This window comes from Fusarium redolens (genome assembly GCF_020744475.1).
Source record: "Fusarium redolens strain MPI-CAGE-AT-0023 chromosome Unknown BKA55scaffold_19, whole genome shotgun sequence".
Lineage (NCBI taxonomy): Eukaryota > Fungi > Ascomycota > Sordariomycetes > Hypocreales > Nectriaceae > Fusarium > Fusarium redolens.
Window position 1 is genome coordinate 814,744 of NW_025763682.1, and position 26,988 is coordinate 841,731.

General features: G+C 47.0%; 11 protein-coding genes across 11 annotated transcripts; 4 read left to right on the forward strand and 7 right to left on the reverse strand.

The window, feature by feature from the left end:
- Positions 1-1,444: 1,444 nt before the first annotated feature.
- On the reverse strand, positions 1,445-1,753 carry BKA55DRAFT_544700 (uncharacterized protein; the record flags this gene model as incomplete). The annotated part of the gene is made up of 1 exon (XM_046190744.1): positions 1,445-1,753. One exon carries the CDS (start codon positions 1,751-1,753, stop codon positions 1,445-1,447), a length of 309 nt encoding a protein of 102 aa, XP_046044026.1.
- Positions 1,754-2,967: 1,214 nt separating this feature from the next.
- On the forward strand, positions 2,968-4,545 carry BKA55DRAFT_581030 (uncharacterized protein). Its single transcript, XM_046194013.1, has 5 exons — positions 2,968-3,295; positions 3,347-3,882; positions 3,932-4,182; positions 4,231-4,397; positions 4,458-4,545. Exons 1-4 carry the CDS (start codon positions 3,123-3,125, stop codon positions 4,321-4,323), a joined length of 1,053 nt encoding a protein of 350 aa, XP_046044027.1. The 5' UTR covers positions 2,968-3,122; the 3' UTR covers positions 4,324-4,397; positions 4,458-4,545.
- Positions 4,546-5,091: 546 nt separating this feature from the next.
- Positions 5,092-5,783, reverse strand: BKA55DRAFT_544702 (uncharacterized protein; the record flags this gene model as incomplete). Its single annotated transcript, XM_046190745.1, has 3 exons — positions 5,092-5,154; positions 5,186-5,676; positions 5,762-5,783. The coding sequence occupies 3 exons, from the start codon at positions 5,781-5,783 to the stop codon at positions 5,092-5,094; spliced, it is 576 nt and encodes a 191-aa protein (XP_046044028.1).
- A 469-nt stretch (positions 5,784-6,252) lies between these two features.
- BKA55DRAFT_581031 (uncharacterized protein) lies at positions 6,253-7,692 on the forward strand. The gene has a single exon (XM_046194014.1). The coding sequence runs from the start codon at positions 6,624-6,626 to the stop codon at positions 7,407-7,409; it is 786 nt and encodes a 261-aa protein (XP_046044029.1). The 5' UTR covers positions 6,253-6,623; the 3' UTR covers positions 7,410-7,692.
- A 1,921-nt stretch (positions 7,693-9,613) lies between these two features.
- On the reverse strand, positions 9,614-11,638 carry BKA55DRAFT_598329 (uncharacterized protein; the record flags this gene model as incomplete). The annotated part of the gene is made up of 6 exons (XM_046196225.1): positions 9,614-9,763; positions 9,824-10,258; positions 10,303-10,683; positions 10,744-10,818; positions 10,863-11,331; positions 11,577-11,638. The coding sequence occupies 6 exons, from the start codon at positions 11,636-11,638 to the stop codon at positions 9,614-9,616; spliced, it is 1,572 nt and encodes a 523-aa protein (XP_046044030.1).
- Positions 11,639-12,727: 1,089 nt separating this feature from the next.
- On the reverse strand, positions 12,728-13,952 carry BKA55DRAFT_544705 (tryptophan synthase beta subunit-like PLP-dependent enzyme; the record flags this gene model as incomplete). Its single annotated transcript, XM_046190746.1, has 2 exons — positions 12,728-13,210; positions 13,269-13,952. The coding sequence occupies 2 exons, from the start codon at positions 13,950-13,952 to the stop codon at positions 12,728-12,730; spliced, it is 1,167 nt and encodes a 388-aa protein (XP_046044031.1).
- Positions 13,953-14,506: 554 nt separating this feature from the next.
- Positions 14,507-15,277, forward strand: BKA55DRAFT_598331 (SGNH hydrolase-type esterase domain-containing protein; the record flags this gene model as incomplete). The annotated part of the gene is made up of 1 exon (XM_046196226.1): positions 14,507-15,277. One exon carries the CDS (start codon positions 14,507-14,509, stop codon positions 15,275-15,277), a length of 771 nt encoding a protein of 256 aa, XP_046044032.1.
- A 230-nt stretch (positions 15,278-15,507) lies between these two features.
- On the reverse strand, positions 15,508-15,798 carry BKA55DRAFT_523910 (uncharacterized protein; the record flags this gene model as incomplete). The annotated part of the gene is made up of 1 exon (XM_046188674.1): positions 15,508-15,798. A coding segment is annotated over one exon (291 nt), but the record flags the coding sequence as incomplete, so codon positions are not given.
- Positions 15,799-16,208: 410 nt separating this feature from the next.
- On the forward strand, positions 16,209-17,181 carry BKA55DRAFT_544707 (uncharacterized protein; the record flags this gene model as incomplete). The annotated part of the gene is made up of 2 exons (XM_046190747.1): positions 16,209-16,268; positions 16,351-17,181. The coding sequence occupies 2 exons, from the start codon at positions 16,209-16,211 to the stop codon at positions 17,179-17,181; spliced, it is 891 nt and encodes a 296-aa protein (XP_046044034.1).
- A 2,183-nt stretch (positions 17,182-19,364) lies between these two features.
- BKA55DRAFT_695784 (PLC-like phosphodiesterase) lies at positions 19,365-20,937 on the reverse strand (the record flags this gene model as incomplete). Its single annotated transcript, XM_046200204.1, has 2 exons — positions 19,365-20,599; positions 20,652-20,937. 2 exons carry the CDS (start codon positions 20,935-20,937, stop codon positions 19,365-19,367), a joined length of 1,521 nt encoding a protein of 506 aa, XP_046044035.1.
- A 2,037-nt stretch (positions 20,938-22,974) lies between these two features.
- On the reverse strand, positions 22,975-26,773 carry BKA55DRAFT_147963 (ankyrin repeat-containing domain protein). The gene is made up of 3 exons (XM_046184929.1): positions 26,648-26,773; positions 26,425-26,547; positions 22,975-26,374 (listed from the first exon to the last, which is right to left on the reverse strand). The coding sequence occupies exons 2-3, from the start codon at positions 26,447-26,449 to the stop codon at positions 23,010-23,012; spliced, it is 3,390 nt and encodes a 1,129-aa protein (XP_046044036.1). The 5' UTR covers positions 26,450-26,547; positions 26,648-26,773; the 3' UTR covers positions 22,975-23,009.
- Between the last annotated feature and the right edge of the window lie 215 nt (positions 26,774-26,988).

Below are 26,988 nucleotides of genomic sequence, written 5' to 3' on the forward strand. Positions count from 1 at the left end.
CAAACGCAGACCTATTACCCTTGCCTTGGCTTGCGGATGCGTCTTTGATGGCTTTCGCGATATGAATATAGCGATTAATGGCTTCTTCAACGGAACTCAAAAGTTGTGAACTGAGATCAGACTTTTGCTCTGGCAGCCATTGAATACCGCGCATTCCCAATCCCTCTGTTTTGGCGTCGTCTATTAACGCCCACCTGTATAACTCTCCTAAGGCAATCGCCATGTGTTTGGTGTTCTCAACTGCCAGAGAAGATTTATTTGCCCCTGCATTAAAAATTGATCATGGGTACAAACTCTCCACGCCCATCTTAGCACCCTTTCTGCCTGCATCCACTCGCCCTGCTTTCGGAGCTGATTGGCACTCTTTCTAGCATTCGCTAAGCCATTTTCAGTTCCGGAGATCTTGAGTGGGGGTATGAGCAAAGGCGAGATGCACAATAGAGCATCTTCTCTTGGTTTCAACCTGTTCTCCACAAATGTGGTAACCACCTCAGATGCCAGTTTACTTGCCAGTAGAAGATGTCGTGTTTCCGTTTCAATATCGATGTTGCTAAAGTGGTCTACAATCCCAAGAATGCTCTTGAGAATGACCCGAAAATCTCTTTAGCATAAAGTGTTGTAAGAGAGCTAGTTGTAGGAGCTGACCAGACGGTGATTGGAGTAGGATCTGGGCTTTGTTACAACTTGGTTGTGTGCCAACCAAGGAATCTATACTCTTCCTCTAGTGGTCCATTAAACGAAGCTTCATACCAGCGACCCTGACTTTTTTGCCATATGGTAATTGGGTCGCCGCGCCGCGAGACAATCTGATCAAGACTTTCTTCAGCAAATTCGAGGATTGTGCCTCCCAGCCAGGTTTTCAGTTCAGTTTCAGCAATCCCCCGTTATGTTGTAACAATTCACCGTGCTCTAATTTCGGTTGCTTGAGACACCCTCAAGTGCGTCTCAGTGTCTGACACTTCAACCGCTGGGTCAAATTTCAGTGACCAAACCCACAAAGCCTTAGGTAAATTTAGTATAGATTTAGTTAGGCTTAGTGTAGGTTTAGTGTCATCGCCTTCATTGAGCTGTATCTGGCCGGATAGACGTATAATTGTTTCATTGGGCTATTAATGCAGATCTTAGTCGTTTTATGATGCAGTAAAAGGCTAATTTGTGCTACAGCGGCTATGAGTTTGTAATAGATTCCTTTATATGTATTTTATTAATTTAAGCTACGTTGAACCAGATATCAAGACGGGGTGTTCCCTATACATCGCAGTATGCAATCGACAGCAAGTCACAAGCCCTGCGCCAATTTACCATTGGTTAAGATATAGGTAGTTTCTCCATTCAGTTAAAACAAAAGAAAGATGAAAGGAGTGAATGAGCTTGAGGTCAGTTATAACAAACAAAAAGTGGTGAGCAGAGAAGGAGCCGTAGGCCTGTTCAAACATAAGAAAGGTTATAAATAGTGGACGAGTTCTAGGTCAGTTAAAGCATAGACAACCAAATAATTGTAGTAGGCGCCACGAGAGGGCTTCTCACCATCAAACATAGCATTCATGCTGTCAGTAAAGACCTTGACACAGGCGAGAGTGAACAGGAACAACATCAAATAGAGGCTCCAGTACATAGCACGCCGACAACGCGCAAAGAACTGCAGTACATCATTATAAGCAGCAGTCGCAGTCTCAGCGGCAAGGTCCTTGATGTAAGTAAAGCAGAACATGATAGGGAAGAGAAGGACGAGAGAGTCAAACAAGCCAGACATTATGAAGTAGGGGATGGCGGATACTCTGTGAGTGGAAGTATGTGCTGAGGTGGTTTGGGTGATTCTGCAGTCGTGGCTGTTATTGCTTATGCAGATTTTTGTCGATCTGGCCGTTTACATACTCTACTCTGGTTGGAGGTTATGGTTCTGTTCAAAGCTATTCGAACATAGATGCCATAACGTCGCCAAGCCAGAACACTATCAACTGTTATTATAAAGAATGACTGGGTTTGTCACACTGCCTATTCTTAGTCTCTGAACGGTGAACATGCCATAATATTCACAATTAAACAAGATAAAACTTTTCGTTCAAACAACTGCTAGATGCATTTCCTTTAGTAGGTCTGTTGATGGACTTGTTATTATGGTTAATGGACCGTTCAGTGTTATTATTGTTCACAGCCCCCTGACAATAACATTTACTAACGCCACGAAAGAAAGCTGGAGTCTTGAGTGGCCAATACACCAATTTCAGTGCTTACTCATGCCAGAAACTACTCGCTTACCCAAGGACCTGCGACTGTTGTTGAATCCAATGAGGCTGGCTACTTGTGAATCCATACTGGCCGCGAGGTGATTGCTTGCTTTGACGATGGAGTCAATGGTTAAGAAAGCATCTACTGGCTTAGCAGCACACCGCTCTCCGTGAAGGCTGCTTGATATTGAGGAGATTTTGAGGGGCTGATCTTTTCGCCATAAGATACCACGCGAGACGCTGCCACGTATTAAATTGGCGACATAATGCCAATATAAACATGATGCCACAGACGTGTTATCTGTTCTCTGTTATTACCGGTTCTTTGTGGATTTCTCTCAAAGTCTTGACCCTTTACCTTTATCTTGGAAAGGAGCTAGTCTGGTATGAATGGCAGGAAGATCAAAGGAGAGCGAGTTAGACTGACCTTCAATTTTGAGTGTTGTTGGTTCTACGAGATGAATCCTGCCATCTTAACTCACTTACTTGGAAGAGTGGGTATGTCTCATTCCTCTAGGTGCAAGGAGATAAGGAATGCGGAAGATGTTCCGAAAGCCGGAGGTTGTTCTGATATCTAATTCCCGGAATTCGGGGTAATGCTGCCAAGGATCAAGGGCTGATATTGACCCACTATTAAAGTGAATCACTCCTTTTTATGCATAAAGAGTCTTGGGGCTCAACCAGATTATGTGGGTCTAAGGTATTTGTGACATTCCCAACTCTAAGACAATTACACCAGCTTTACGACAGAAGTCTTGCTTAAAGGAGGCTAGACGCGATTGACCCTGACTAATGCCAAATAAAGGGGGAGAACGGGCATAAACAAGGGACGTAAGCCTGTCTGTTGCTTTATTATGTTCCACTACCAATGTCCTCCCTCGTACCCTATTAACTATGTCAGAAGAGAAGATGTCGCTGAGGCCGTTGACAACGGCTGCTTTTATCGTCGTCACATTTATTATTCTTGCGCTTCCATTTATACCCGGGATGCCAAGTTTACCCACCATCATACCGATGATAACCCCGCATCACTTCCAAGAGCCAAGTGAACGTTTTATCATCGCATTGTGCGCATTATCTTGGGTTCGCAAGATCAACAGTTTGCTGACAGATAGAAGCGGTGATTCTTATTCTCGGAGCGGTTTCAGAATGAACTACACGTATACCAGGACTGGCCCCCAAATGGACGACATGGAGAGGACAGATCGACCAAATGACAAACTTCTAGACTGCCCAAGAGCAGAAAATCCAATCGGCAACCCGCAATGGCCAGGGAAAACATCATCTGGCGGTCAAAACTGGGCCATGTATATGGCGACTGAGTTCAACACCACACTCACTCTTGCGTATATTTTTGCGCGATCAGGGTCCGTGGTGGATGCGGAGATAATACCACCGAGAAGGAAATCAACATTCACATTTGCACACCAGATCATTCATTTCAAAGACAGCATCGGCCATCGTCCTCATTACGCGGCGTGGACTGCTAAAAATATAGTGGCAACGATTTGGTTTGGGCTTAACGACTTGTCTATTGCGTTCAACAAGAAAGGTCGCGACGATTTGCTAGAGGCTGCAAACCAGCGTATGTTTGAGCTGTCTGAGATCCTTTATGATACTGGGATTCGTAGTTTTATCTTTATTGAAATCCCACGTAAGTCTCTTGTCCCGTTGAACCTAAGTTTACTCTGACAATCAGGTAGCCATGGAATTGTTTCCCTCACATCAGGCAAAGAAACTTCATGATAATAATTACAAGCATGAAAAGGTCTCTTATGCTATAAACCTATGGAATAGCCTTCTCAGGCAAAACACTGCTCTATTTCGGCAAGCCCATCCAGACGCCAAGGTGACGTATGTAGAGATATGGGACTTGTTCTATCAGGCTTTCCTACACCCTGAATCTCTGGGCGCACGGAACTCAACTTGTGTCGATCCCAACGGCAAGGACTGTGTAGGTCATCCCCATGAAGAGCTGTCATCTTGTACTGATCAATTCAAGCTTTGGGCTAATCCCGGGCATCCTGGAGAGAAGATTCATCAGCTCATTGGGGCTAGAATAGCTGAAAAGGCATGGGGCTCCGCTGTTATCTAGAATCTAGCTCATCTTAACAAGTCTTGTACGATACGTATATGGTCTCAAATGAATCAATCATACTACACTCAGAGGCAAGCCCTTGAACACACTCTCACCGCTCGCGTCCCTGACCCAAGACCTATCTTATCCAGGCCCTCTGAAAACAACTACGAAGTCTCTCCAAAAGACGAAAAGACCGTGTCTGGAATTGTCGCGCGCCATGATGTACCTCATTCACCGAGTGGGATCCCAATAGGTTGCACATTGTCACTTTCTAGTATGTTGATACATTACCCTATTATCTTGTCCCAGTATTCTCTTCATATCATTGGTCAGGACATGCCGGCGTATCGACCAGGATTAACCAGGTTCATGAAGACCTCTCCAGCCAGAGTACGCTGCAGGCCATTAACAAACTGCCACCCAACACCGTTCTCTTTGATCCAATGCCAGCCACTGACGGTCCTATTACTCTTTGTGAACTCTTTTAAGTTTCTTTCGTCTTTATTACCACTATTGCCACCAGAATCTTAATTAGCCTACCTGAATTGTTTATATGGCGGCGAAACCAGATCTTATTGTTGCGTGAAAATACCACATCGGCTTGATAACGGCAACTCAACAAGCTTTCACACCCAAACTCCAATTAACCGTCCGCATTGATCCATCATTTCATTCGATTGAGCACCAACCAAGTTCCACCTAAGAACCTGAAACCCCAGTTGCTCAACGATGCTAAAGTCTGGCTTCAAGCATCAAAGATATAGCAAGGACGGTCGGTGTATTTTATCCCTTCCCCTTCTTGTACCTCGTCATCATACATTTTGAATATGTTGGCACTAGGCATGCCTGTTGCAATAGTTTCAGTACGTACACATACTAGTTTTAGATCGACGGCATTTTCTTCCGGCGTAAACCAATCGCCCCCATCCAGATGTCGCCAGTGATGACAGCGCTCCTGTGCTGGGCAGTCGTTTGCGTTGCTATGGCGAATCCAAAATGTTCTGGCAGCTGGAGTTGCACTAAACATAGCGATGAATGTCCAGGAGAAGCTCCGTCTCACTGGCTCGACTTGTTCTACCATGCGATAGCGGGAATCGAGGAGTGGGAAGTTTAGATCCCGGTCACCAGGATTGACTAGCAGGGTAGCCTTACTGGGCCGAGGTTGAATGGCCTGTCGGTTCAGACCCCGTTCCTGTTGGGCGATTATGGCCCGAATACTACCCAAGTCCTCCAACAAGTTTGTCTCAGCCTCCCGGACCAGCGAAACGGGAAAAGGGTTGTGCCTCTCCAGTCGGTCCCAAAATGCATTGAAGGGCAGCCACAAGCACGTAACGCACTTTCTAAACTCAAAATAATTATAGTGAATGCCTTATAGTATGCAATACTGGCCTGAGTCACGGGTTAATTCTAATGATGGCTTAGGGTAAGCTTCTGCACATTTGGTGTTTCTTACTGCCTCGTCTTATAGTGCGCATTCTTCTGGCAGGGATTAATAATACTATTCAGCACGCAAACGGTTAGATGGAATAAAATGGAGACATGCTATATTTAACTAATTAAAATTTTATTAACTATTAAATGGCATAAGGTTGAGCCAGAGATTTCTTAACATGAAGATCGATTGTTAGATCAGATTGTGCCAGTTGACTTGGCCTAATTAGGCATAGATTACTTCTCCATTCTCAACGCCAGATTCAGACCTTGAGTTAGCGCAGGTAGCTAATAATGACCTCATGCAAGCGAGCAGTTTAACAATGAATAGGTAAGTAGCTTAGAGGTTTATGATTAAGATTTAAACATAAGCTCAAGAATGGCATTATTGCGCAAAGACTGGCTGCATTTAAGGTGATTATTGTGCTCAGTTTTGTTTTGTGTTTTAGTGCAATCCTTATCTGCTTATCTGGTATCACCCCACTGTTACAGCATCTTGAATCAACACCAGGACAACATCAAAATTCGAGATGCCATCTCCAAAGCATCGGTCCAGCCTTCAATATCCCAGCAAGCTTGAGCATCAAGAACCTTTTGTCGATTCGACGCAGGTTCCATTCAAGAACTGCGTCTCAAGATGAGCCTACAGTTCAAACCCAGAATAACACAGGCCAGACGCGCTATTTGCACGGCCCCGTCTGTTTCGCGTCACTTGCATCGTGCCATTTGTATCGCACCGCGTCGTTTGAATTAATCAACTGCAGGCAGCCAACGTTGACCCCCAAAACACTGGTCAAAGGAATCCAGCATCTTCTCTCATTCTTTTCTTTCCCATCATCACTCACCTATTTCGCGCAAGTCAACAGCCACGACCTCTCAACACCATGGCGCGGGAGGAGCGTGCGACACTGAAGAGGGAATCAGCTGAGGAGGATACAGATGTCCGGGACTATCGAGAGTCCTCTCTTGAGTCCTGCATCGTCCTGGCAATCTCGACAGTCGTCGCTCCACCTCATGCGAAGCGAACGGCAGGTCCTGAGTCATGCACTGGCAAGGAAAGTCCTGTGAGACCAGTTCAGGAACAAATTGAGTCCGAAGAAGAAGATCGTACCGATATGTTGATGTCTTTGTCTATGGCTGAGCCCTATGGCCGGTGTAGACCAACAGCTCCTAAACCATTAGATTTCTCTTGCCATGAACAGAATGGCGAGACTCTCCCAAATCCGGTGAACTACGGCATTCCGGAGGAGAGATCCGAGAAGCCTACGATGAAACATACACCAAGCCCCACGCAAGCTATCCTTTCAAAGAGAATTCCCCGGAAGGCAACAACTACATATCTCGAGATAATCGCCATTGAGAATAAGATCGCCAAAGCGAAAGACCTTGAGCAGAAGCTCCAGGACAAGATGGATCACAACTGGGATGTGATCCTCGATTGCGATGTCAGTATTGACGTTGAGTGTCGTGCAATCGAGAGTGCCACGCGCAGGGGAAGGCCATTCTTGATCACATGGTCGATAGAACGTCAACGTTATCTAACTTCCAAGCGCAAGAACCTTCAGAACAAGAATGCTGAGATGGAGGGAGTCAGGAAGCGGCGTTGCAAGAAGCTTGATGGATTGATGTGTGAGAAGCGGAGACTTGAGGAGGAGGCTGCTGCATATTGATATGTTGTTACAAGATCTGGAGTTTGGCAAGGCGATATCGGTTGGATCTGATGGAGTAATGGTATGTTGGAATAATTTTCTGGCAGTGGGTGGGTAGTCTTAGTGGCACATCCCTCTTGGAAAAGGTATGCCTGTTTGAAAAAGTCTTTGTGCTTGTTTGGATTATTGGGTGGCAGGCATTTGATGTTGAGGTTCACTAAGACGGGAAACTACATGTCTGCCTAGAAGCTAGCTTTAGGCGAGGGAGTCCTGATACTCGCATGATAGTGCTGTTGATAGTAATCATCGGATTGAAAGAAAAAGAACGGAACTATCAAGTGTGTTTAGAATGTCAGCCAGAACTGAGAAATTTGCGTGCTACAGAGCGAGCACTTCTTCAAGGACGAATTCATACAACTCAGAGGGCCAATAGAACTCGACTTGTGACACGAGCTTTACGTCTATCGATCTATTCCAGAGAGACACCGAGAGTGGCTGACAAGTGGATGATACACAGCAGAGACTATCGCAATCAGGAACCCGCGTGATCAGGCGCGGGTGATGTAGGACGGCGGCGGCAAGACGCTCAACTATCAGGGAGACCAGATCACTAGAGGCAGCTTCCAGCGGGCGACCCAGACGACACTATAAGAAGCCAAGGGCTAGCTCAGCAAGCTGATGGGAGGTGGAGCGAGGTGCGGCAGACAATATGATTATGGGACATCTCCGACAGCTTGGTATACAAGGCCCTTGGGCATCATTTGCGACAGACCAAAGAAACGAGTAGCTCACGCCCAATGTTGAGAAGCTAACTGCCTTGGTAGGCGCGACGCTATGAAAGACGGTAGACTCGGGTGAAGGCGGCGGCAGATAACGCATATGCCGACGCGGAACAGTCAAGGAGGACAGCAGGGGCAGGGTCCGGAGATGCCAACACTAAAGCGCTACAACGTTAAGCAACTACTGAAGACCATCTCCATCTTCAATAGACAGTTAATAATCATTACAGATTATAACAACAGCAAGAGGCTAAACAGAGGGCGAGATCAGAAGGTAGCGCGCGCACTTCTTTACAAATCATGGAGGCTTATAAATTTTCAAGGTTCTACACTAGCATAGACTTCCACAAAAGTCCATAGCGACCAGATACAATAAATCATAAAGGGTTATTTTTAATAGTCAATCTTCAATTAATTAATTATATATAGACTTATTCTTGCCGTTGTCTTTTGAGAATTCACTATTATTTATCCATTCACCAACTCAACTCTACCAGTTACCTTGATCTATTCGTCACAATCTTTCTGAAGCTTCATGGACATGCCCAATCGATTTGCATAAAGCGAGTTCGTAGAGTTCTTGAAGACAAGAAGCTTCAGTATGAGTTCATCGTAGTGAACTTCCTCAAGGGAGAACACTTGTCTGAGGCGTGTGGTGTCAACTTTCATCCCTTCGGGAAGCTTCCGTTACTTATCGATGAGGATTCTAATATGAAGATATTCAGTAAGACAAAGGAGGAAATCACAGTGTGAGAAGCTCTTTTAAAACTGACTGTCTATCTAAGAAAGCAGTACTATAGCTTATTACATTGGCGCCAAATATTGAGGTTCTGGGACTGATCTGAGCCTTTCTGATGCTGACATTAAATTGTATGTAGCATTTCAATAACTATAAAGTCCCACTCCCGCCTGATTCACCGATTTGGTCGATAGGTGTACAAGTAAGCTAACCTTCCTAAGGCCTATCTATCAAGCTATCCTATTTCGACCTCAACTCCAGCGCTATTGCCTGAGGGGCAATCTTCAAGCCTATTCTCGGTTATGGTACAGGTGACGAAGCAGCAGTCAAGGCCAAACTCACCGCTCTCGATACTGCTCTGGCGGGCTATGAGCATATCCTCTCCAAGCAGAGCTATCTTATAGGAGATAGAATCACATTGGCGGATGTCTTCCATCTTCCTTATAGATTGTTGGTCGAACAGGCTGAATTCAGCGAGCTTCTGCCTAAGTACCCCTCGGCCCAGGCTTGGTGGAAGGGTCTTGAAGAAAGGGAAAGTTAGAAGAAGGTTAATGCAAGTGAGCAATAATCGCCGAACTGGGGTGTTTAATATTTTCTAGGTCTTGAGATGTACTGATGGAAAGTTTCACATCTGTCAATGAATGCAATCAGTTTCATGTGATGCTGCAGCTTTGTGTGCATGGATACACCAAGCCGATTTGACTGACTTATAAAGGGCTATACATAGGCCAATATAGACCACCTACTTGGGCATTATCTAAGAAGAAGTCTATATCTGGAAGATCCTGTTCGCTTTGCAAAAACGCTTCCAAGGATGGCTCAGCCAGCGCCATACCTGAAGCCATAAACTGGGTAGGCTGTAGTGAGTTATCGTGAGAACCCGATGCCTCTAGAGTAGGTGGACAGCCTGGTACTACTTCATGGTCTGGTGATGAATTCCCTGTGGCTGAGAAGCCCTGGATATTTTCTTTTATCGCTTCGAGGTGATGACAGAACTCAGTGGCCGAGAAACTTCCGGCATTCTGGAGTTTCTTGATTAGTTGACTGGCAACCTCGAAGTTTTCTCGATTCTCGGAGCTATCAGGCCCATCCAAAAGACTAGATATAGCCAAGATTGTTGCCGACGAGAAGAGACATCGTGTGTTGAAGTAGTCAAAAGTCTGGAACGATCCTTCAATCCAGGACTCAACGACAGTAGCATAAGAGTGCCGGGCGCATCTGATGCAGGCTTCTGCCAACGTCTGAACGGTGTTTGAGACCATTCGTTCGGCTGTGGCTGGGGCCTCTCCTTTTGCCTCTTTATGCATTCGCAACATATACAACAGGACCGGTCGGGTTGCCAAGATCACGGACTGAAACGGTTAGCTGAGGCTATTGAAGTTAACGTAGCAATTACCTGACTGAAAGCAAGATGAAGAGATTGAACCGCTATTGGTTTTGAATGTGAAGATCCCGAATCCATCTGTATATCAGGTGGCAGTCTTTGAAGCCATTGTTTTAGATCTTGTAAAGCTTGCTGGACTCTCTGGAGAAACGGTTTTGTCTCTTGTGCTCTTCCATACACAGACTTGATTATAGACCCTGTGACTCTTGCTAGTTGTATCCTGGCAATGAACAATTCTGTATGCTGAAAGTCGGCTTGTTGCGTACCGGTGACCCCGGTACATGATGGAAGGTCGACGAATATCTCATCGTCCGATACAGAAGCAATTTGGCTACTTATGGACGCAGTTGTATGATCCAGCATATATGCCGACCACCAGATCCTATTGAGATGCTACTTGGTTTCCGGATCCTCCAATTGAGAGTCCGGCAAGTTGAAGTGAAGTCCCATCACCAAGCAATGCCGTACGGCAGAGCTGGCTAAAAAGTATGCTGAGTGGCGCCTATTGATGCTCAGGGCATACAAGCACTGCGATAGTAAGTAAAGGTCAGGAGTATGAGAAGGCATCTTACCAAGAGGAGGGAGATTTCGACTGTATCAACAGAGGGCCGCCCCTGGAGCAAGTCATGCATTTTGCTCGCGTGACTGAAAAAGGCCAGTCCAGGAATCGATGTACCTTGGGCCCGGCAAGAACTGGAGTATAGCTCCCCCAACGCTAACAGGGCCATAATCTTACAGCAAGATAATGCATCGAATGTGTGAGGTGACTGCAGATACTCTTCCAGCAACTCCCAGATGCGGCCTTTCCGGACAATGTGGAAGGATCCGTCCAGGCTCTTGAGGGCTACTCGAACCAAGAATCGAGCGTTAGTAGCGATTACAAAAGGACACGCAGTTTGCGCAAGTTCCGTTATTTGGTTGTCATCGGGGTAACTGGTGCGTAGGGTATGATTAAGCGCTTGATTCGTGAGCAATTGACGGAATCGCGTCGCGAACGCTGCGTCTGCCACTTCTCCTATGAGAAAAGGGATCTTTGACGACCTGGTCAAAAGGAATCATGGCTTCTCGTCGAGCACCGGATTATGGCTTGGTTCGCTGGGAGACGGCGTGTCCAGCTGAGCCTTATTTTTTGCACTATCATCCGTCGACTCTTGAGCCGCTGTCGCCTCAATTCGATTTTGTTGACTGAGGCTTCTCAGTTCCTGATTTTCGCGAACCAAGCTCTCTATGTAGTTACACGCTTTGATGAACACGAGGTAGTTTTTAAGTAAGTTGGCTTAACTCACCTCTGGCTGACCTTGATCTGCCTGTCGCGTTTTGGGTATATGCAGTCGGCTTGGCAGCTCATTTGTATGCAATTACGGCATGGATGACCACTGGGACATTTGAACTTTTGCACATGGCACTTTCTGCATCTAAACTCATCTTTTAGCGTTGCCTGGTAGGGTGAAACGAACGCGACTGGATGAGACCAACTGAGCCGTCTTGCTTGGGCGGCCTGTCAACGTGTCTTGTCCGGTCGCCATCGCCTTTAGCGTTTAGTTTTAAGCATTGCACGAATGGAACGTGCTCTAGCAATTGGTGTAGTTGATTGGAAGAACTGTAATGCTTGGTTCTCGGCTGTGAAATTGAGGGGAAGCATAAGCCTAAGGATATGGCGAGAAACCTTCCAAACCCTAACACCACTCAGATAAATCAGCTACCCAATTCTACCCATAACGTACCACTGCTGTTTAGCTACCCATAGGAGCATTAAAGTTGTCTAGCCGCATCATCAATCTCAGCGTGATGCAGCACCACCCGCCCATTTGAGAACCTACGTGAATTACAGGTGGGCTCGGCGATATGCCATTCCTCCGACAGCCCCACCGTCGGTCGCCTCTTTTAGTGGCCGAGACAGCCACTTTCGGCCCAGCAACAGCCGGCCCCGAACATGAGAGGCCGAGATTATTGATGCCATTGCCAAATGAACTTCTCTGTTGCCTCAATCCTTGCTGGAGCCCCGGAGGTGGCAGCTGATTTCTCAGTTCAAAAGATTACTATCACCATAACAAACGCCGGCATACTTTTAGCAATGGTCGCTTCTATACTCATCTGGTTTCCTGCAGCAGCATGATGGGACAATGTGAAACGTATCTTGTCGTCGCTGCTGGCCTATTATGTCTTTGCCCAGTTGTTGCAGCGTCAGCATCAAATGCCGCAGTCTTGATATCCATTTGGGTGATCGAGGGAACGACAGGAATTGGTGCTTTTTGTTAGGACAGACTACTCTTTCTGATGCTCTCGAGTCAATGAGTTCTCACCCCGCCATCATGGGACTTATGTCACGAGTTCAAGACAAAACAGCGTCGTAGTTTATGTAAATCTTATCAAGCTAAGTGTCTACAGCATTGTGTTATGTTTACTCAAGTATTGCTGACTGTGCCACAAAACTATATCAAAGCTTGAAACCCCGCTCTTGTGCGGCAAAAACTTCCTCCAAAGTCTTTCCAACCAGCTTTTCATAGATGGCAGTATCTGTATCTCCTTCGAGTCCAAACAGAATGACCTGACTATTTCTGTTTAATCCCAATATCTCGCGGAGTGTTTCGTCATTTGCGTATTGGAGAATGACGCCCATATTGGCCGCTGAGCTTTTTCCGCAAACAACAGGGACATCTCCTCTGCGTCCGCTCCCCAACTCCTTCATTCCCTCAATAGCGACCTCATCTGGAACAGCAACAAAGTCACTGGCAAGCCATGTCAAGATTTTCCATGCGGCTGGTGATGGGCCGCGGCAAGTCAAGCCCGCCATCAACGTACCGAGACTTCCTTCGGAGAGACATATCTCTTCCTTTTGAGCGCTTTGAAACAAGCAATCTGCTTCCCTAGGCTCAACCACGATAAGCCTCAGAGGAGTTAGGACTCTGCCTTGGTTTGACTACTGGTTCTGAGAGAAGCGAGTGAAGATTCCTGGAACACGGCTGCTGCGATACTACCAACGTCACCGCAAACAAAAACATGTGTGATATTCTCCACGGCAGGATCGCTTGGAGTGCTTCCTCCACAACAACCATGTAAGCATTCATGACGTTTTGCGGGATACCATTGTCAAAGTCACCCCAGGAAGTGCTGCTGACGAAATGCCACCCGTTCATTCGCGCATCCTCCTTAGCTCTCTCAACAGAAGCTTCGTATTCACCATCAATGCGAATAACAACAGCACCCAAGTCCTTTATCATTTCGGCACGTCCGGGGCTGACATGACTATGGATGTAGTCCACACAGCGACAGCCACAGACTGTGACCTTGTGCGTAATATCATTGTACTTTCCCGTTCGAAGCTCCTCTGATGTAGGCCTCACGCCGGTTTTCGAAAAGACGTGGTCGGCCAGGATCTTAAAGACAGCGCATGGAGCACCGAGTGCTTTGAAGGATCCGAGAGAGACACCAAAGCGCTTGCTCTCGTCCTTGAAGAAAAGCTCTCTAATACAAAGTTGTTCCGCTTGATGGGGCAATGTGTGCAATGGTTGTGGCTCATATTCGGGCCATGTTCTGATCTCTTTAATTGCTTCGGTCCATCTGGAACGATTTTGTACACAAACGGCTGCTGTAGCTTCCTTGACTTTGTCAAGACGTGTCTTGTTGTGAAAATGGGTGTATTCTGAGGTGATATGCATCATGTTGGCGGGTTCTAAAGATACTAAGGAATTCCGCGCTTCCAAACATTCGATAATGTATTTTACATCAGTTATATCAGTCCCCCAGTCGCAACTCCGAGTCTAACATGCTCGGCCAGGGGATTGCCACCATCGAACTGGGTCAGACTAGTTCGCTTGCCGCCGACATCACTGGCAGCAGAGACTGAATAGTGTTCCCCAGACTTTAAGAGAGTGGGTTTTCAGGCCATCTTTCTGTGAATATTATTGGGCATCGGCGTCGGGACTAGTCTCCGGCCCTAAAATGAGTCAATTGCATTCCCCATTTGTTCTCACCCACATACATTTGTGGCTAAATGCTAACAAAGTTGCAGATCGGCGTCCATGCGGGCCCATTGAGTGTTGGTTTTTCAAGTAATTAGGAGGGCAATTACCCGCAACGGTGGCAGTCAGCTGAACCCAAAATCAGTGATACTGTTCGGCGCCGGGAGCAAATTTGTTCAATTGAGTCCTGATAACCCCGCCCGCAGCACCCAGCAACTTGGCCAGCCACGTGCATTGCCCTTCAAACTTTAACAATGCAGTTACGAACATTGATGTCTCGGTCACGTCGGATGTTTATCAAAAGTCGGTGCCCTTCTCAAAATCGCCTCGACTCCACAATCGGCAGTAAGGTTGACCAATTATCGACCATTCGTTATGGCACACAAGCAATGCCACCGAATGTAGAGTTACGGCTGATGCCGCTCGGAGGCTCAGTCACATATGGTGTTGGATCTTCAGATGGAAATGGATACAGGAAGTTCCTGCAAGATCTTCTTCTTGCCAATGGCTATCAAGTCCGCATCGTTGGCTCACGCAAGGCTGGGTCTATGCACAACAACGAAAACGAAGGATGGCGTGGGTATCGGCTCGACCAGATCGAAAGTAAAGCTAGACGATCCATCGCGACTGTCAAGCCTAACCTGTTCACAATCAACGCCGGATCTAACGACTGTCTCCAGAACTTTCAAATTGATGCTTTTGGGGAGCGAATGGACAATATGCTTGAATATTTTTGGCATACCTCTCCCTTCTCTACAGTCGTTTTATCAACGCTGCTAGTAAACGCGGACAAGCAAGTGAACTCCCGGGTTCTACGCATCAACAGTAGTCTCCGGGACTTGGTTTTATCAAAGGAAGCCGAACGAAAAAGGATAGTTCTTGCAGACATGTATAGTCCTGAAGGTCCGCAACTCAATGATTTGATGGATGGCACCCATCCCAACGACGAAGGGTACAAGAAGATGGCTGATATCTGGTTCAACGCCATTCAGCAGGCCCGTAGGAACCAACTTTTCGACAAATAAAACCATCGGGCTCCTGCCTCTTCCACTCAATTCTATCTTGAGCTGGCGCCAAGCTGGATATTGCGTGGCTTATTGACCTTAGCCGGGCGGCATAGATAAGAATTCGCCTTGCAACAAAGAAAGAGTATCATTATAAACTGTGTTTATCACCGGATTCAGACTATACTATATTCGCTTTTTGAGCGACCTGATGTGCAACTCTGTCTTCATAATCAGGCAGCTGTTCAAGGTCACATGCCATACCTGAGACCCTTGTTCTTGATATCAGTCAACTCCGAATCAACCGATACACCCGTAGTCATTGCCAAGATGCCCGACCGGCCATGTTCTCGACGATTGCTTCGGTCGCCATAGCATCGTCTTTGAGTTCTCTTACGGACTAGAATCAAGCAGACGACGTAGGAAATGATCAAAAAGATCCAGTTAGCGATACTAAGAAAACAGCCTTTGGTATACACTAGTGAATTATCTTCCCCCCATTCTTTAGTGCTGATGATACACCCAATACAGTAGACAATGAAGCAGCCCGCCTCTCTAGACCCTACTCAGCTACCCCATACAGAACCCCATCTAAGCTTCCCCGCAGTTTCGTCTGATCATGCTAGTCATGGTAGGACTAGTGAGGCTGAGCGTCTAAGGGCTAGGAGCCGGAAAACACAGCATAACGAGATTCTATGTTGTGGGCCCTATGAGGCGTATCCTCCTGGGCGGAATAAATTCATTCATTCAATTGAATACCGAGGTTGGGTGGATTGCGTTCATGGTCACTCTGCTGACATTTGATGCCGAGGCAAATTGTGGGCCGTCTTTGCCAGTCTCCGCAACGTAACAGGCATATGTATTACCGTATAACCTATAATTGTTCTTGATCTGCTCACACATCGAGCAGAACTCATCTTCAACCAGCAGTGAGTTATCGAATTGAGACAACATGGTGCTTTCAACTTTCGACTTCCCAGTGGTGGACGTCTGGGCCAACCCCGTTGGTGATGTGAGTCCCTTCTCCATCGGCTATAGTATCGCCCAGATACCCATACCCTGGCAGCTGGCTTACGAAGTTGTTTAACTCGCAGTCAGTGTTGCCAGAAGCAAGACGCCTCTTCGAGCAGAGTCACGTAAATCCCGATTTAATCGCAAGGAAACTGTCGCCGGATGAATTGGTGGCTATGATGGATGCCGCCGGAGTGGATCAGATCTGCCTAACAGCTTGGTACCGTCCTGGGGTGGCTGTGTTCTCCAATTCCGAGGTGGCAGACTACACCCGCGCTCATCCAACCCGCATCTTCGGCATAGCAAGCGTTGATCTGCTGGATCCTGTGGCCGCTGTCGCAGAACTGGATCACTACGTGAAGAGGGAGGGGTTTAAAGGCCTGAGAGTGGTTCCGTGGCTATGGAATCTACCTCCTACCGATGCCCACTACTGGCCGTTATATGTCAAGTGTGTAGAGCTCGACATTCCCTTTCTCACTCAGGTCGGGCATACCGGGCCGCTCTGCCCGAGCGAGGTCGGCAGGCCGATTCCGTATATCGACGCCGTAGCGCTAAAATTTCCGGCGTTAAAGATTGTTTGCGGGCACATCGGCCACCCTTGGACAGCCGAGATGATAGCAGTTGCGTGGAAGCACGAGAATGTCTTCATCGATACCAGCGCTCACCTGCCGAAATACTACCCGCCTGAGCTGATCCGGTTTGCGAACACCACAGGGCGGAAGAAGGTTATGTTTGGGACAAACTTCCCACAACTTACTTGGACCAAATGCGTCAGTCAAGCTGCTGAATATTTGAGGGAGGGGGCGGTGATTGGCTTACGGGCTGATTCTATGAAGGATTTCATGGGCGGAAATGCACGAAGAGTCTTCAAACTGGGCGACAGCAGCAGGAAGGTTTTGAGTGCTTCCCTTTGAGCTCGCCGCTTTATTAGATTCCCAGTTATGTGGCCACAGCTCCAGGCCCGGTGCCTGAAGCCTCGATTACAGGTGAAATAGCCAAGTCGGGTTCACTCTCAGTCCATGTTTCATGTTATGCCGCTCCAAGAATCTATGAAGCTCAGTCTGTTTGGGAGAGTTTTGTGGATATAGCTACATTAGAGGTGCTTTGCATTTTGACGATGAGGGAGAGAGCAATGAGAAATGCGACTTTGACTCCGAACCAAGCTCAATGCAGGCTCGGTTTCTCCTCCGGTCAGCACTACTATCTAGGACCACCCACTAACCATTCAGCTACCAGGTCTAAGCTACATCTCTATTAATTCTACGCCTTTTACTGAAAGTGGATGTTTCGCATTATCATTGGCTGATAAACCCTTTCGCCTTTGCTGAACTACCGGGCTTAGCCAAGTCCGCCACCAATTCAACGTCATTCGATCATTCATTGGCGATTTCAAGAGCCTCGTAGACAAGGAAGTATAGATGTAGGTTTTCCTTATGTTTCCCACTTTTTTGCCTTACCATACTAGAGAACCCTCCGATGGTGGTGCTGATGACTGACTCCGTACTTCATACAGCCAAAGTTTATTGGCCAGCTTTTTTGATCTTGCATCCAGACTCATGGAGACATTCCTACTCAATGAGCTAGACGCTGCAGCTCTTGCCAGCCACGCAAGCTGGAACGAGCTTCGATCGCAGGTGTCAAGCAACGAACGTATTCCGCTACCCGCATCCAACAACCCGGCGACCAGGCACATCAGAATCGCAGCAGGACTCCTTATCTTTAGTAGAGCGCTTGCAAGCTACGTATTCAGACCCGCTCACGTCAGGCAGGGCGACGAGCTCCATGCAGTTTTGGGCGACCTCGGTTCCCGAAATCCTCTTCAGGAGATGTATGCCCGTGCCACCTTACTGAATGTCCTTCCCGAGAGGCAGAAGAGGAACCAAAAAGCGGCAGTCTAGTCAGTCGTCGACCAGGTTTCACTCGTATTGAGCCACCTGGTACCTCCCTTCCGGCGAGACGAATTCAAGTCTGCATTGGAGCGTACCACGAACCAGATATGCCAAGGCTGGTCTACGGTGCAGAGACTAGAGGAGAGGATCAAACCTAGTTTTTCTTTCGATATCCCTGAGGATTGGCAGCCACTGCTGTTACCAAGCCCTCAAGTACAAACATCATCGTCTGGAAAACCTGGTGCTCGTTCGCAATCTGCCGAGATACATGACTTTGTTGGTGTTAAACTTGATATTGCTCGCCATTAGCGATGCGGTGCTGGCGACCAAAGCTGAGCAACAAGCCGCTATCCGGTGCGGCGACGATACCCCATGTGCCATCTTCAACAGGTAAGACTACAAGAGTGATGGAGGCAATGCGTAGGAGGAATGAAAACCCCATCGCTATATAGATGCGGTGTCCGGGAAGAATCTGGGGCCAAGTGCTGGCATCCAAACGGTCATGAAATTGATAGCACCTCCAGGAAGACCGGCAAGCATGAAGGGTAGTTGGAGTACCTGAAAGTATTAATGAGAATGGCCGAGAACTACAACTTAAGGCAGGAAAAGATTTTAATAAGGATAATAAGCTACTGACCTTAAGAATAGGTGTAGTAACAGTAATACCAAGCGCCATAAAGAAGTAAAAGTCATCTCAAAAAGAGAAGCTAGCGCCTCATACAGGTCGCCAATGACCATCCATGCATGCACTGGTTTGTCTAACAAATAATTGTCAAGCCTGACCACTTGTCTCGCCGGCCTCTCCCTCAGGGGTCCACTAGATGTTCCAGAAGCACAGCTTGCGGCGATTACACAGTATACTGAGCTGAATACAGTTTCCATCCTCTTCGCCTCCGTTTCGAAATCTCTACCATCCCCCTGTACAATGCAGATTGACTCAATCTATATGTACTAAACGTCAAGCGTTCGAGTAGCTTCATAATCTATTTACCTTCAGCTGGAGGCAGATTACAGCAGGTACTATAAATCAATATAATATAATTAAGGCAGAATATCCAATCCTGGCAGATGTCGCCTACTTCTAGAGTTCTTATATCAACCACCTTACCCCACGCATACTTGATATTGATGCTGTGCAAGAAGCCATGCAGGGACAAGACTGGCCGGGAAATATAGAAAGATGAGTGCATGGAGTTGATAAAGAAAACTCAGCAACGCGGTGCAAAGTGATAGTTAATTGCCATGGCTAGCGCGGCAAGGTCCCTATTAGCAGGATAAGCATCCACGCCGATAATGTTGGGATACGTCGACGGAGACATGGCCGGCCAGAGCAACTCAATGAGGGCGCGGTTAGCATGCTTGGCATTCCCAATAACGCTGTGAAGACGCTGGGTCAAGGTCCATGAGAGCAGAAACATGGACGAGTCTGAGGAAAATCGTTGTTCTCTCATCTTGGTCAACTGATCCTTGATCATCTTGTTCTGGTTGCTTGTTTTGGCGTATTTGTCATACAGAGGGAGTTGGTCTCGTCGGAAGAATCCCTTGTCTGCGAAGGCAGAAAGGTCGACTCTGGCTTTTGTCTTGTAGACTCTGTCGTCTATAACAATGATAACGGCTGCATGGTCTTGGATAAATTCAGAGACCTGGAGTCGCGAAAGATCCACTTCGTGGCCCCGGTTCTCGACACGGTAGTTGATCCTCTCCAGCTTCTTCATCACTTGTTCCCATTCTTCCTGGGTCATGCGTGCGTTTTTCTTACCCCTGAAGGTGTCCGAGTTCAACCCGTGGTCAAGTTTCATGATGATAAGCTCTTTGTTGTTCTCGGTAAACCTGTTCAAGCTGTCAACAATGTCATCGAGCCACTCGCCATTGCCGCCATGCCAGTTGCCATGGGAGAACGAGTAGTGGCCAGCTGCCCACCCGCCAGCAGTCTTGGACGGACGAACGTCAAGCCAGCGAACACCGAACTTCAGCTGCATTGTAACGTTGAGCTCTTGTGCCATAGTGTTCGAGGGTAAACCAAGCCCCGATCTCCGATTAAAACGGGACATGCCTGAATGGTGTGTTCCGGGCATAGCCAGCTCCCGGAGTGTGAGACATGAGATCCTGGGGTAGGTGGCGTGCATCCAGTCTATAGGGGGACTGGTTGAAACAAGCCATGGTACAATGGAAGGGTTGTGAGGATCCGTCTCAGAGCTGGCAATGATAAAGGGAATGTTATTGTTCCTATGCCATCGCAACTTGCGGAACGAGCCGGGCTTGTTGTTGAGAGTTTCAAGGCTTGTGAACCGGATACCAGCACCGGGGATTCTATTAACTCCCAACTTACCCGAGTATCGAAACTCGAACTCGGGACGGCCGGGCAGGTCTTTGAATTGGTAGCTTGCTTCACCACCGTCGTCTATGTGGCCCCGGCCTTGAATGTAGATTCTATTAGACGTGCCTACCTCCTCATCAGCTTTGCTGAACTAATGGTAATCAAGAGGCTTTCTCACCGGGTTTAATGGTTTTGGGGAACTTCCAGATATTCATCTGATAGCTCGAGGTTTTGGTCAAAGTCATATTCCAAGGGGTTGCGTTAACAAGAAGGAACCAAGATCCCTTCTTCTCATAAATGGAACGACGCTCAAGTCCTTCCAACACAGGTTTCCCCTGACTCTCAATACTTGAGCGCTTACTGTGAAGGCGAACCTCGACAGCATGGGTAACTAGCTCAGTGGCTGGTGCGGCGATGGCGAAGCTAGTCAGAGCAGCGACACCTAAAAGGAAGCGACGCAGCATTCTGAAGCGAATGAAACCCTTGAACGCAAAGATAATGAACGTGTTATTGGTAATGAGAGTGAAAGCAAAGGTAGTTTGTTATTAAAACCAATGAAAATCACCGGGACATGACCCTCCTCGAGAGAACTTGATGTGATTTTAACTGTGTTTTTTTCATGCCACGTGTCTGTATTAAAGACTTCTTATACCTCAAGCAGCTTCAAATAAGGTTACTGATTGAGTCATCATAAACGCTTATTATTATGTTTGGATTGGGAGACTTATCCTTGTTGAGGCTATGTTTAAGCTTTAACTATAAACTAAATCACCAGGATATGACCGTGACTTTATGCTATCAGAGTTTGCATATATCGCCCAGCAGGCTCAAGCCTCCAACGTCACTATCGCACCAAGTCATTTGCCGCGCGTATACAAGACGAGAGCCTGTCGCACGATGTGAGGCTTTGGCCGTCTTTTGGAGACTCGAAAATCGGGACGTGTCAAGCCACGAAAGATATCAGCGCCAGTTGCTGCCAGGGGAAGCTAGAGTAAGCGGGTTAGGCGCCTCTGATCACCATACACATATGCAGAGATACTGATTGAGCATGGAGACGGAGTAAATGCCAACACCCAGCTGATAGGTTGCTAAAACTGGGTAGTGCATATCTCAGGCCAAATGACGCATTCTCAAGCTCCGAGAAGGCAAGTCGTGACTGGTTCAGAGGCCCAGATAGTGTTCTATGAAAGAGTAATGCCACTATGGAGAATGCCATCCAATTGATGGTGTCTTGCCCACAAACCGAGTTATCTTCAAGCACAGGATCAGACTTCTGTGGACTGCGGCCCCAGTGCATCAAGGACTGAGAAGATCGCAGATGTTGTGATTGGGTACTGCTACCTCGCAGCGGCAAGTTATACACAGGCGCTATCGTGATGCTCTTGGCAGTGTACAGCCCGGAGAGGCTATATGGGACTCTCAGAATTAAGTACGATATCACTAGTGAATCTTATTTTTTCAGGCCATGTGGACTTAATGAACGAGGTCTTGTTTGTAGTTGAGACCTGTGACGAGTAAGAGCCTACAAATACCATACAGAACATAGTTCAGTATCTCCATAAGTATCAACAGCCGTCAACCATATATATATCTAGTAACTCGACAGACGGCCAGAACCAGCACATGGATTGCACAGGCACTTTACTCTGGTAGATGGTTGTACCAAAAACAGCATCAGCACCCCATGGAACATACTCACGTGTGATAGCGAGTCCTCAAAGCATATGATGACTGACGCATATGGCTATTCAAGTTCGTGCGACCATAGATGCTGCGATCAAGGTCGCGTTGTCGATCGTACTCTTAGCGGACCCTGGCTTTACTTGCCTCCGAATTCTGTGCTGATAAATAGAAATCACCAGTGAACACGGGGAGTTGAGTGAATTCTGGTAACCACCCAATTCTTCCCTCTATGACATGTATCCCGGAGAATGTGACGCGTTCTATAATAAGTACATGTCTAAAAACAAAAGAAGCGTACATGCTGACTTATGAATAAGAGGCAGCTCGAGAGCATCGATGCAGACAAGTACGATGAGCGTTCAATCCTCCCTCGCCCGAGCTCTACCTGTTTCTATCGATAGTTCAGAGCTTGACCTAGGACTTTACCATCTTTCTGTGCTGGCTGCTGTGCGAGTCCCATCCTTTGCGGATCAAACAGCTTGATGATATGCCGCGACTTGGACGATTTGTTGATGATCACGGCTGATGTTACAGAAGAATACGGCCAGGATCAGGGCGATTCTTATAGACTCAATATTTCTAGCAACGTCAACGGCGTTACTACGCAGTAGAACGACATTTCGCCAACCAACCAGCAAATCTTCGCCTCAAATTCTCGCCATTCCTGCTACTTAGAGCTTCTTCTTCTTCTCCTCTATGGTTGAGTATGAAAACGGCAATGATGTTATGGTTCCTGGCTATGCTGCAATCGATCTGTGCAAAATGGCGTCGGTTATGGTCTTGATGACCTGCTTCTTAGTAGTATCTCTGGCCTTGGGCACGGAATTGACCATTGTAATGGTGGAGTTAATAATTAATCGAAGAAGAGACTATAATCACTTACCCACGGCTCAAAGAAAATGGCGTCGTCCTCCAGCTTTTGTTTTGGCCATTGATCTGAAGCCTCATCACCCTCATCCTGGGATTCACAGTCTTCAATCCACTCCAGCTTACAATAGTAGCACTCAGCGGCCCATTCCTCCTCCTTATCGTCAGGGTAGTAATATATGCAGTCATCCTCACTGCCATGTATCTCGTCGCAACAGGAATCCCGGCAATTCTTACAGCGATCGTCCCAATAGAGCCAATCATCCATGCCATTATTCAAAAAATCCTCATCCTCTTCTGTCCAACCATAACGATCTTTCAGCCAATCAACAACAGCATAATGCGCATTCTCCAAAGCAAGCCGCACTGCCGAATTGAATTGTTGACGCCCAGAATCTGCCCAGGCAGCACCCCTCTGAAGTAAAAGCTCTATCATATCAAGCCTTCCGCGTTCTGCGGCCCCTTCTAGAGCAGTTCTGCCACGTCTTCGTGATCCCCTAGCATTGATACGGGCGCCACAGTCTAGTAGTAACTTTGCTATTCCCATATATCCTCCTATTGCTGCAAACTGAAGTGCTGTAGCACCCCCACAGAATGATGGCGGAGAATTAACATCAGCCTGTTTTTCTAGCAGGTAGTGCACCATACCCAAGTCTCCTACTTCAGCAGAAAGTTGTAGTGGAGATCGGCTTCTATCTATTGTGGCATTATAGTCGTTAACATCAGAGCCTGCATCCACTAATTCTTTGAGTAACTCAATGTTACCACTTCGAATCGGGCCTAGTAATATTGAGCATAAGGTCGACTGGGATGGGAATAAGTTATTAGGCCGTTGACTGTGTTTTCTCAAGAGGCCGAGATACACAGAAGCCGATTCCTTTTGCGCTATGACGGTAAAAGTGGTCTTGTCCGCACAACAACCATGTGCCAGAAGCGCTTCAAAGCTTGAAGAATCTTCTCCCAACGCTGCCAATGCCAGGGGACTAGCTACTCCTCGCAATCCGAGAACTGGGTCTTTACGCCAGAATTCATTCGTGTCATAACCCCATGGATGACAATCAAATGCTTGTAATACGCCATCGTTTGGACGTAGTACCAAGCAACCTTTCATGATGTAAAATGGGATGAAACCGGATTGGATTGCGGATGGGTGATGAAATCGACTCAAAAGCTTCTCCACGATTCCCATCTGCCCGGCCCTAGCAGCTAGACCAATAGCTGTGCCCTCTAGCAAGTGGCAGTTTGTTTCCTTATGAGGCCGGACAAGAAGACGATTAAGTAGTTCCCAGTCTTTGACTTGTATCGCTGCGCAGATTGGTCCGGCATCAATAGGACCGTCTTGTGCTTCAAGTAGTGCCTGAAGAAAGTCCCGTTCGTCCAAGCCGCTATCTAACCAGCTTGCTGCGCAAGTTGGACAAGCTATAGTAGCATCATCTTGGACTCCGAATCGAACATTGTTATCATCTCTCATTGTTCCTCTGCCGTGAAATGGGTAGTGGTCGTGACAATAATGATTGTCAGCTCGCATGAAACTAATATTATTAGAGTTCATGATTAGAGCCTCCAGGCAGGAGGCTCCCCTTTCGTCGATATCGTTCAAGGTACCGCCATTCTCGAGAAGAAGCTTTGTGACATTATAATCGCTTTGGCGAATGGCGTTGACAACTTCACCAACTTGCTTAGCTCCTGCTTCTAGAAGTAACTTGATGATTCTGTATCGTTTGTTGACTTCGCAGCTTGTGTTAGAATGCCTTGACCTGCTGATTCGAAGATACCTATCGGGGTATAAAGCACATTGGATTGCGGTTCGGCCATCCTCGTCTTGGTCGTTCGGGCTGATACCTCTAGCAAGTGCAGCTTGCAATGGCTCTTGAAAGCCAATTTCGGCCAGCCTTGCAATCTCACCGCCCAGAAACCGGGCTCCTCCTTCGATCAAAAGTGTCAAGCAGTTTGCTTTCGACGCATTCCAGCGTTTTAACTGGGCTTTGAGAAGAGTTTGAAGGATTGGACTACAATCCTTAGGTATAAGCGTTTCACAAGCGAAATACTCTAACCACTGCACATCACCTTTGTTGACCAATTCATCAGGTGAAAGACCATACTGGAGGAGTAGTCGTACCATATCCTCGTAGCCATAATGGGCTGCTATTAGGACTAGATCAGGCGATGCCCCGACATTAGGTTCAAGGAGCGACTGAGCTACCGGTAGGTTATTATACACCACTGCAGCCCTCAAACAAGTAATGCCATTCCACTTGTAAGTAAGGCCAGAGGGAGAAAGCTCTTGGAGTTGACTGATGGTTTGACAATCTCCTCTGATAGCAGCTGCAATGAATATTTCTACCGAGAGGACTTGTGACGGATCTTTCTGTACGGAAGGGTGATTGAGTAATTTCTTAGTCCAATGGCAGTTCCCCCCTAGGGATGTGGTAAGAGGGGATTCACACCCCAAACAGTTGTTTTTATCACTGAGTTCATATCCTACCCAATGTTTTGTTTCAGGGTGACCCTTTGTGACATCAATGTCATCTTGCAAAATCTCTTCAATGAGCTCCATGTCGTCAAGTTTGAGCGCTCCGCAAAGGACTTCTTCTAGACTAACAGCTTTGTACTCCTTTAGCAGTTTGAGGAGCCGTGACTGAACAGCGTTGGATAGACGTCCGCGTAAAATCGTCTGGATGGCGTTGTAATTGTCGAAGTCTGCCTGGGTATCGTCGATGCGGACGTTGAAGGAGAGAAGTAATTCAGCCAGGTCAACATGGCCGATGTTGAGAGCCCGCCCAATCGGTGTAGCAAATCTAATATTCCGTCCTCCGACACAGCAATTTGGATCCTGACCTGACTCTAACAGCATCTTAATTATATCCAACGACCTATCAGGGAGATAATCCTTTTGGTGATTAGTAGGGTCATCAATCTGAGTTGCCCAGTAAATCTCCGCCTGGAATATTTTCTCCAAGAATGCTCTAATAGTGATGCTGTGACTCCGAAGTTGCCGTAGATTCGGCTCAAGGTCTGACATGTTCTCTCTCAGCATAGAACTGAAGATGTCCCACTGTGCCCTGTCGAGAAATCTTGATCCATTTGACAATCCATACATCATAACCTTGATATATTCAGGCAAGATTTCGCTTTCTTGACCGCCTAGAAGAATACTGACAGTCTGTGTATGTTCTCCATAGTACCATTCTGGCATTGAAGCATCTATTCTGACTGCTAGTTCTTGGAAGGAAAAAGGTAGAATGCTTATCCGAGACTGGCGCAAGACGTGTAGTATCATCGACAGAACTACATTGGTATCTGTAGTTTGATAGACCCTTACGGCACTAGGGCTTACAATACTGGTTGTGGCTGAAGGAAGGTTACTGGATAGGCATCAGAATCGAAATACGACAACTTACTATCCCAAAGGACATCTCGAAGCATGAGCCATGGAATGCTTAGGGGCCAAATAGTGTCTTGCTTAATAGGCAGTGGACTGCAAACAACGAGCCTTGGGTTGATTGGGCTTGGCGATCGTGGTCCTGATGTATTGTTAGACCAACACTTGACACCAGAACATAACTTACGAAGGGTGAGTTCATGGTAGAGGCTATTACAATGACGTGCCGTTTCTTTGATTACCTTGGACTGTTTGATTTGGTTGCCATTGTATATTACTTCACTCTTCTTCCCAATGTCGCTTCGTCTCTTTATCTTTCTCGCAACAGATCTCCACATTTCTTGGTCAAGATTCTTCGAAAATCCCCATAGCTTCAGCCGGTATTCTAGTCGTGCCTTTCTACGTTTTGTATTAGCAAACAATCATGGCTGTTACACCAGGAGAAGCTAACGTTGTAGCAAGACCTCTGCCTGCCAAAAGGATAAGTAGGCCTTTGAGAGATGTGTTTTTCACCAGATACTCGTATCTGATGAAGTCTTTGTGTGCCAGCCACTGTTCACTGTTTGTTTGCGGCCTTGCGGTG

Bases quoted from the DNA above. Each gene is read 5' to 3' on its own strand.
- BKA55DRAFT_581030 (XM_046194013.1), top strand. From the start codon at position 3,123: ATGTCAGAAGAGAAGATGTCGCTGAGGCCGTTGACAACGGCTGCTTTT. The intron at 3,296-3,346 runs GTGCGCATTATC...GACAGATAGAAG, and splicing joins GAACGTTTTATCATCGCATT to CGGTGATTCTTATTCTCGGA. The intron at 3,883-3,931 runs GTAAGTCTCTTG...ACAATCAGGTAG, and splicing joins TATCTTTATTGAAATCCCAC to CCATGGAATTGTTTCCCTCA.
- BKA55DRAFT_581031 (XM_046194014.1), top strand. From the start codon at position 6,624: ATGGCGCGGGAGGAGCGTGCGACACTGAAGAGGGAATCAGCTGAGGAG.
- BKA55DRAFT_147963 (XM_046184929.1), bottom strand. From the start codon at position 26,449: ATGCTTCGAGATGTCCTTTGGGATA. The intron at 26,375-26,424 runs GTAAGTTGTCGT...ACCTTCCTTCAG, and splicing joins TCGAGATGTCCTTTGGGATA to CCACAACCAGTATTGTAAGC.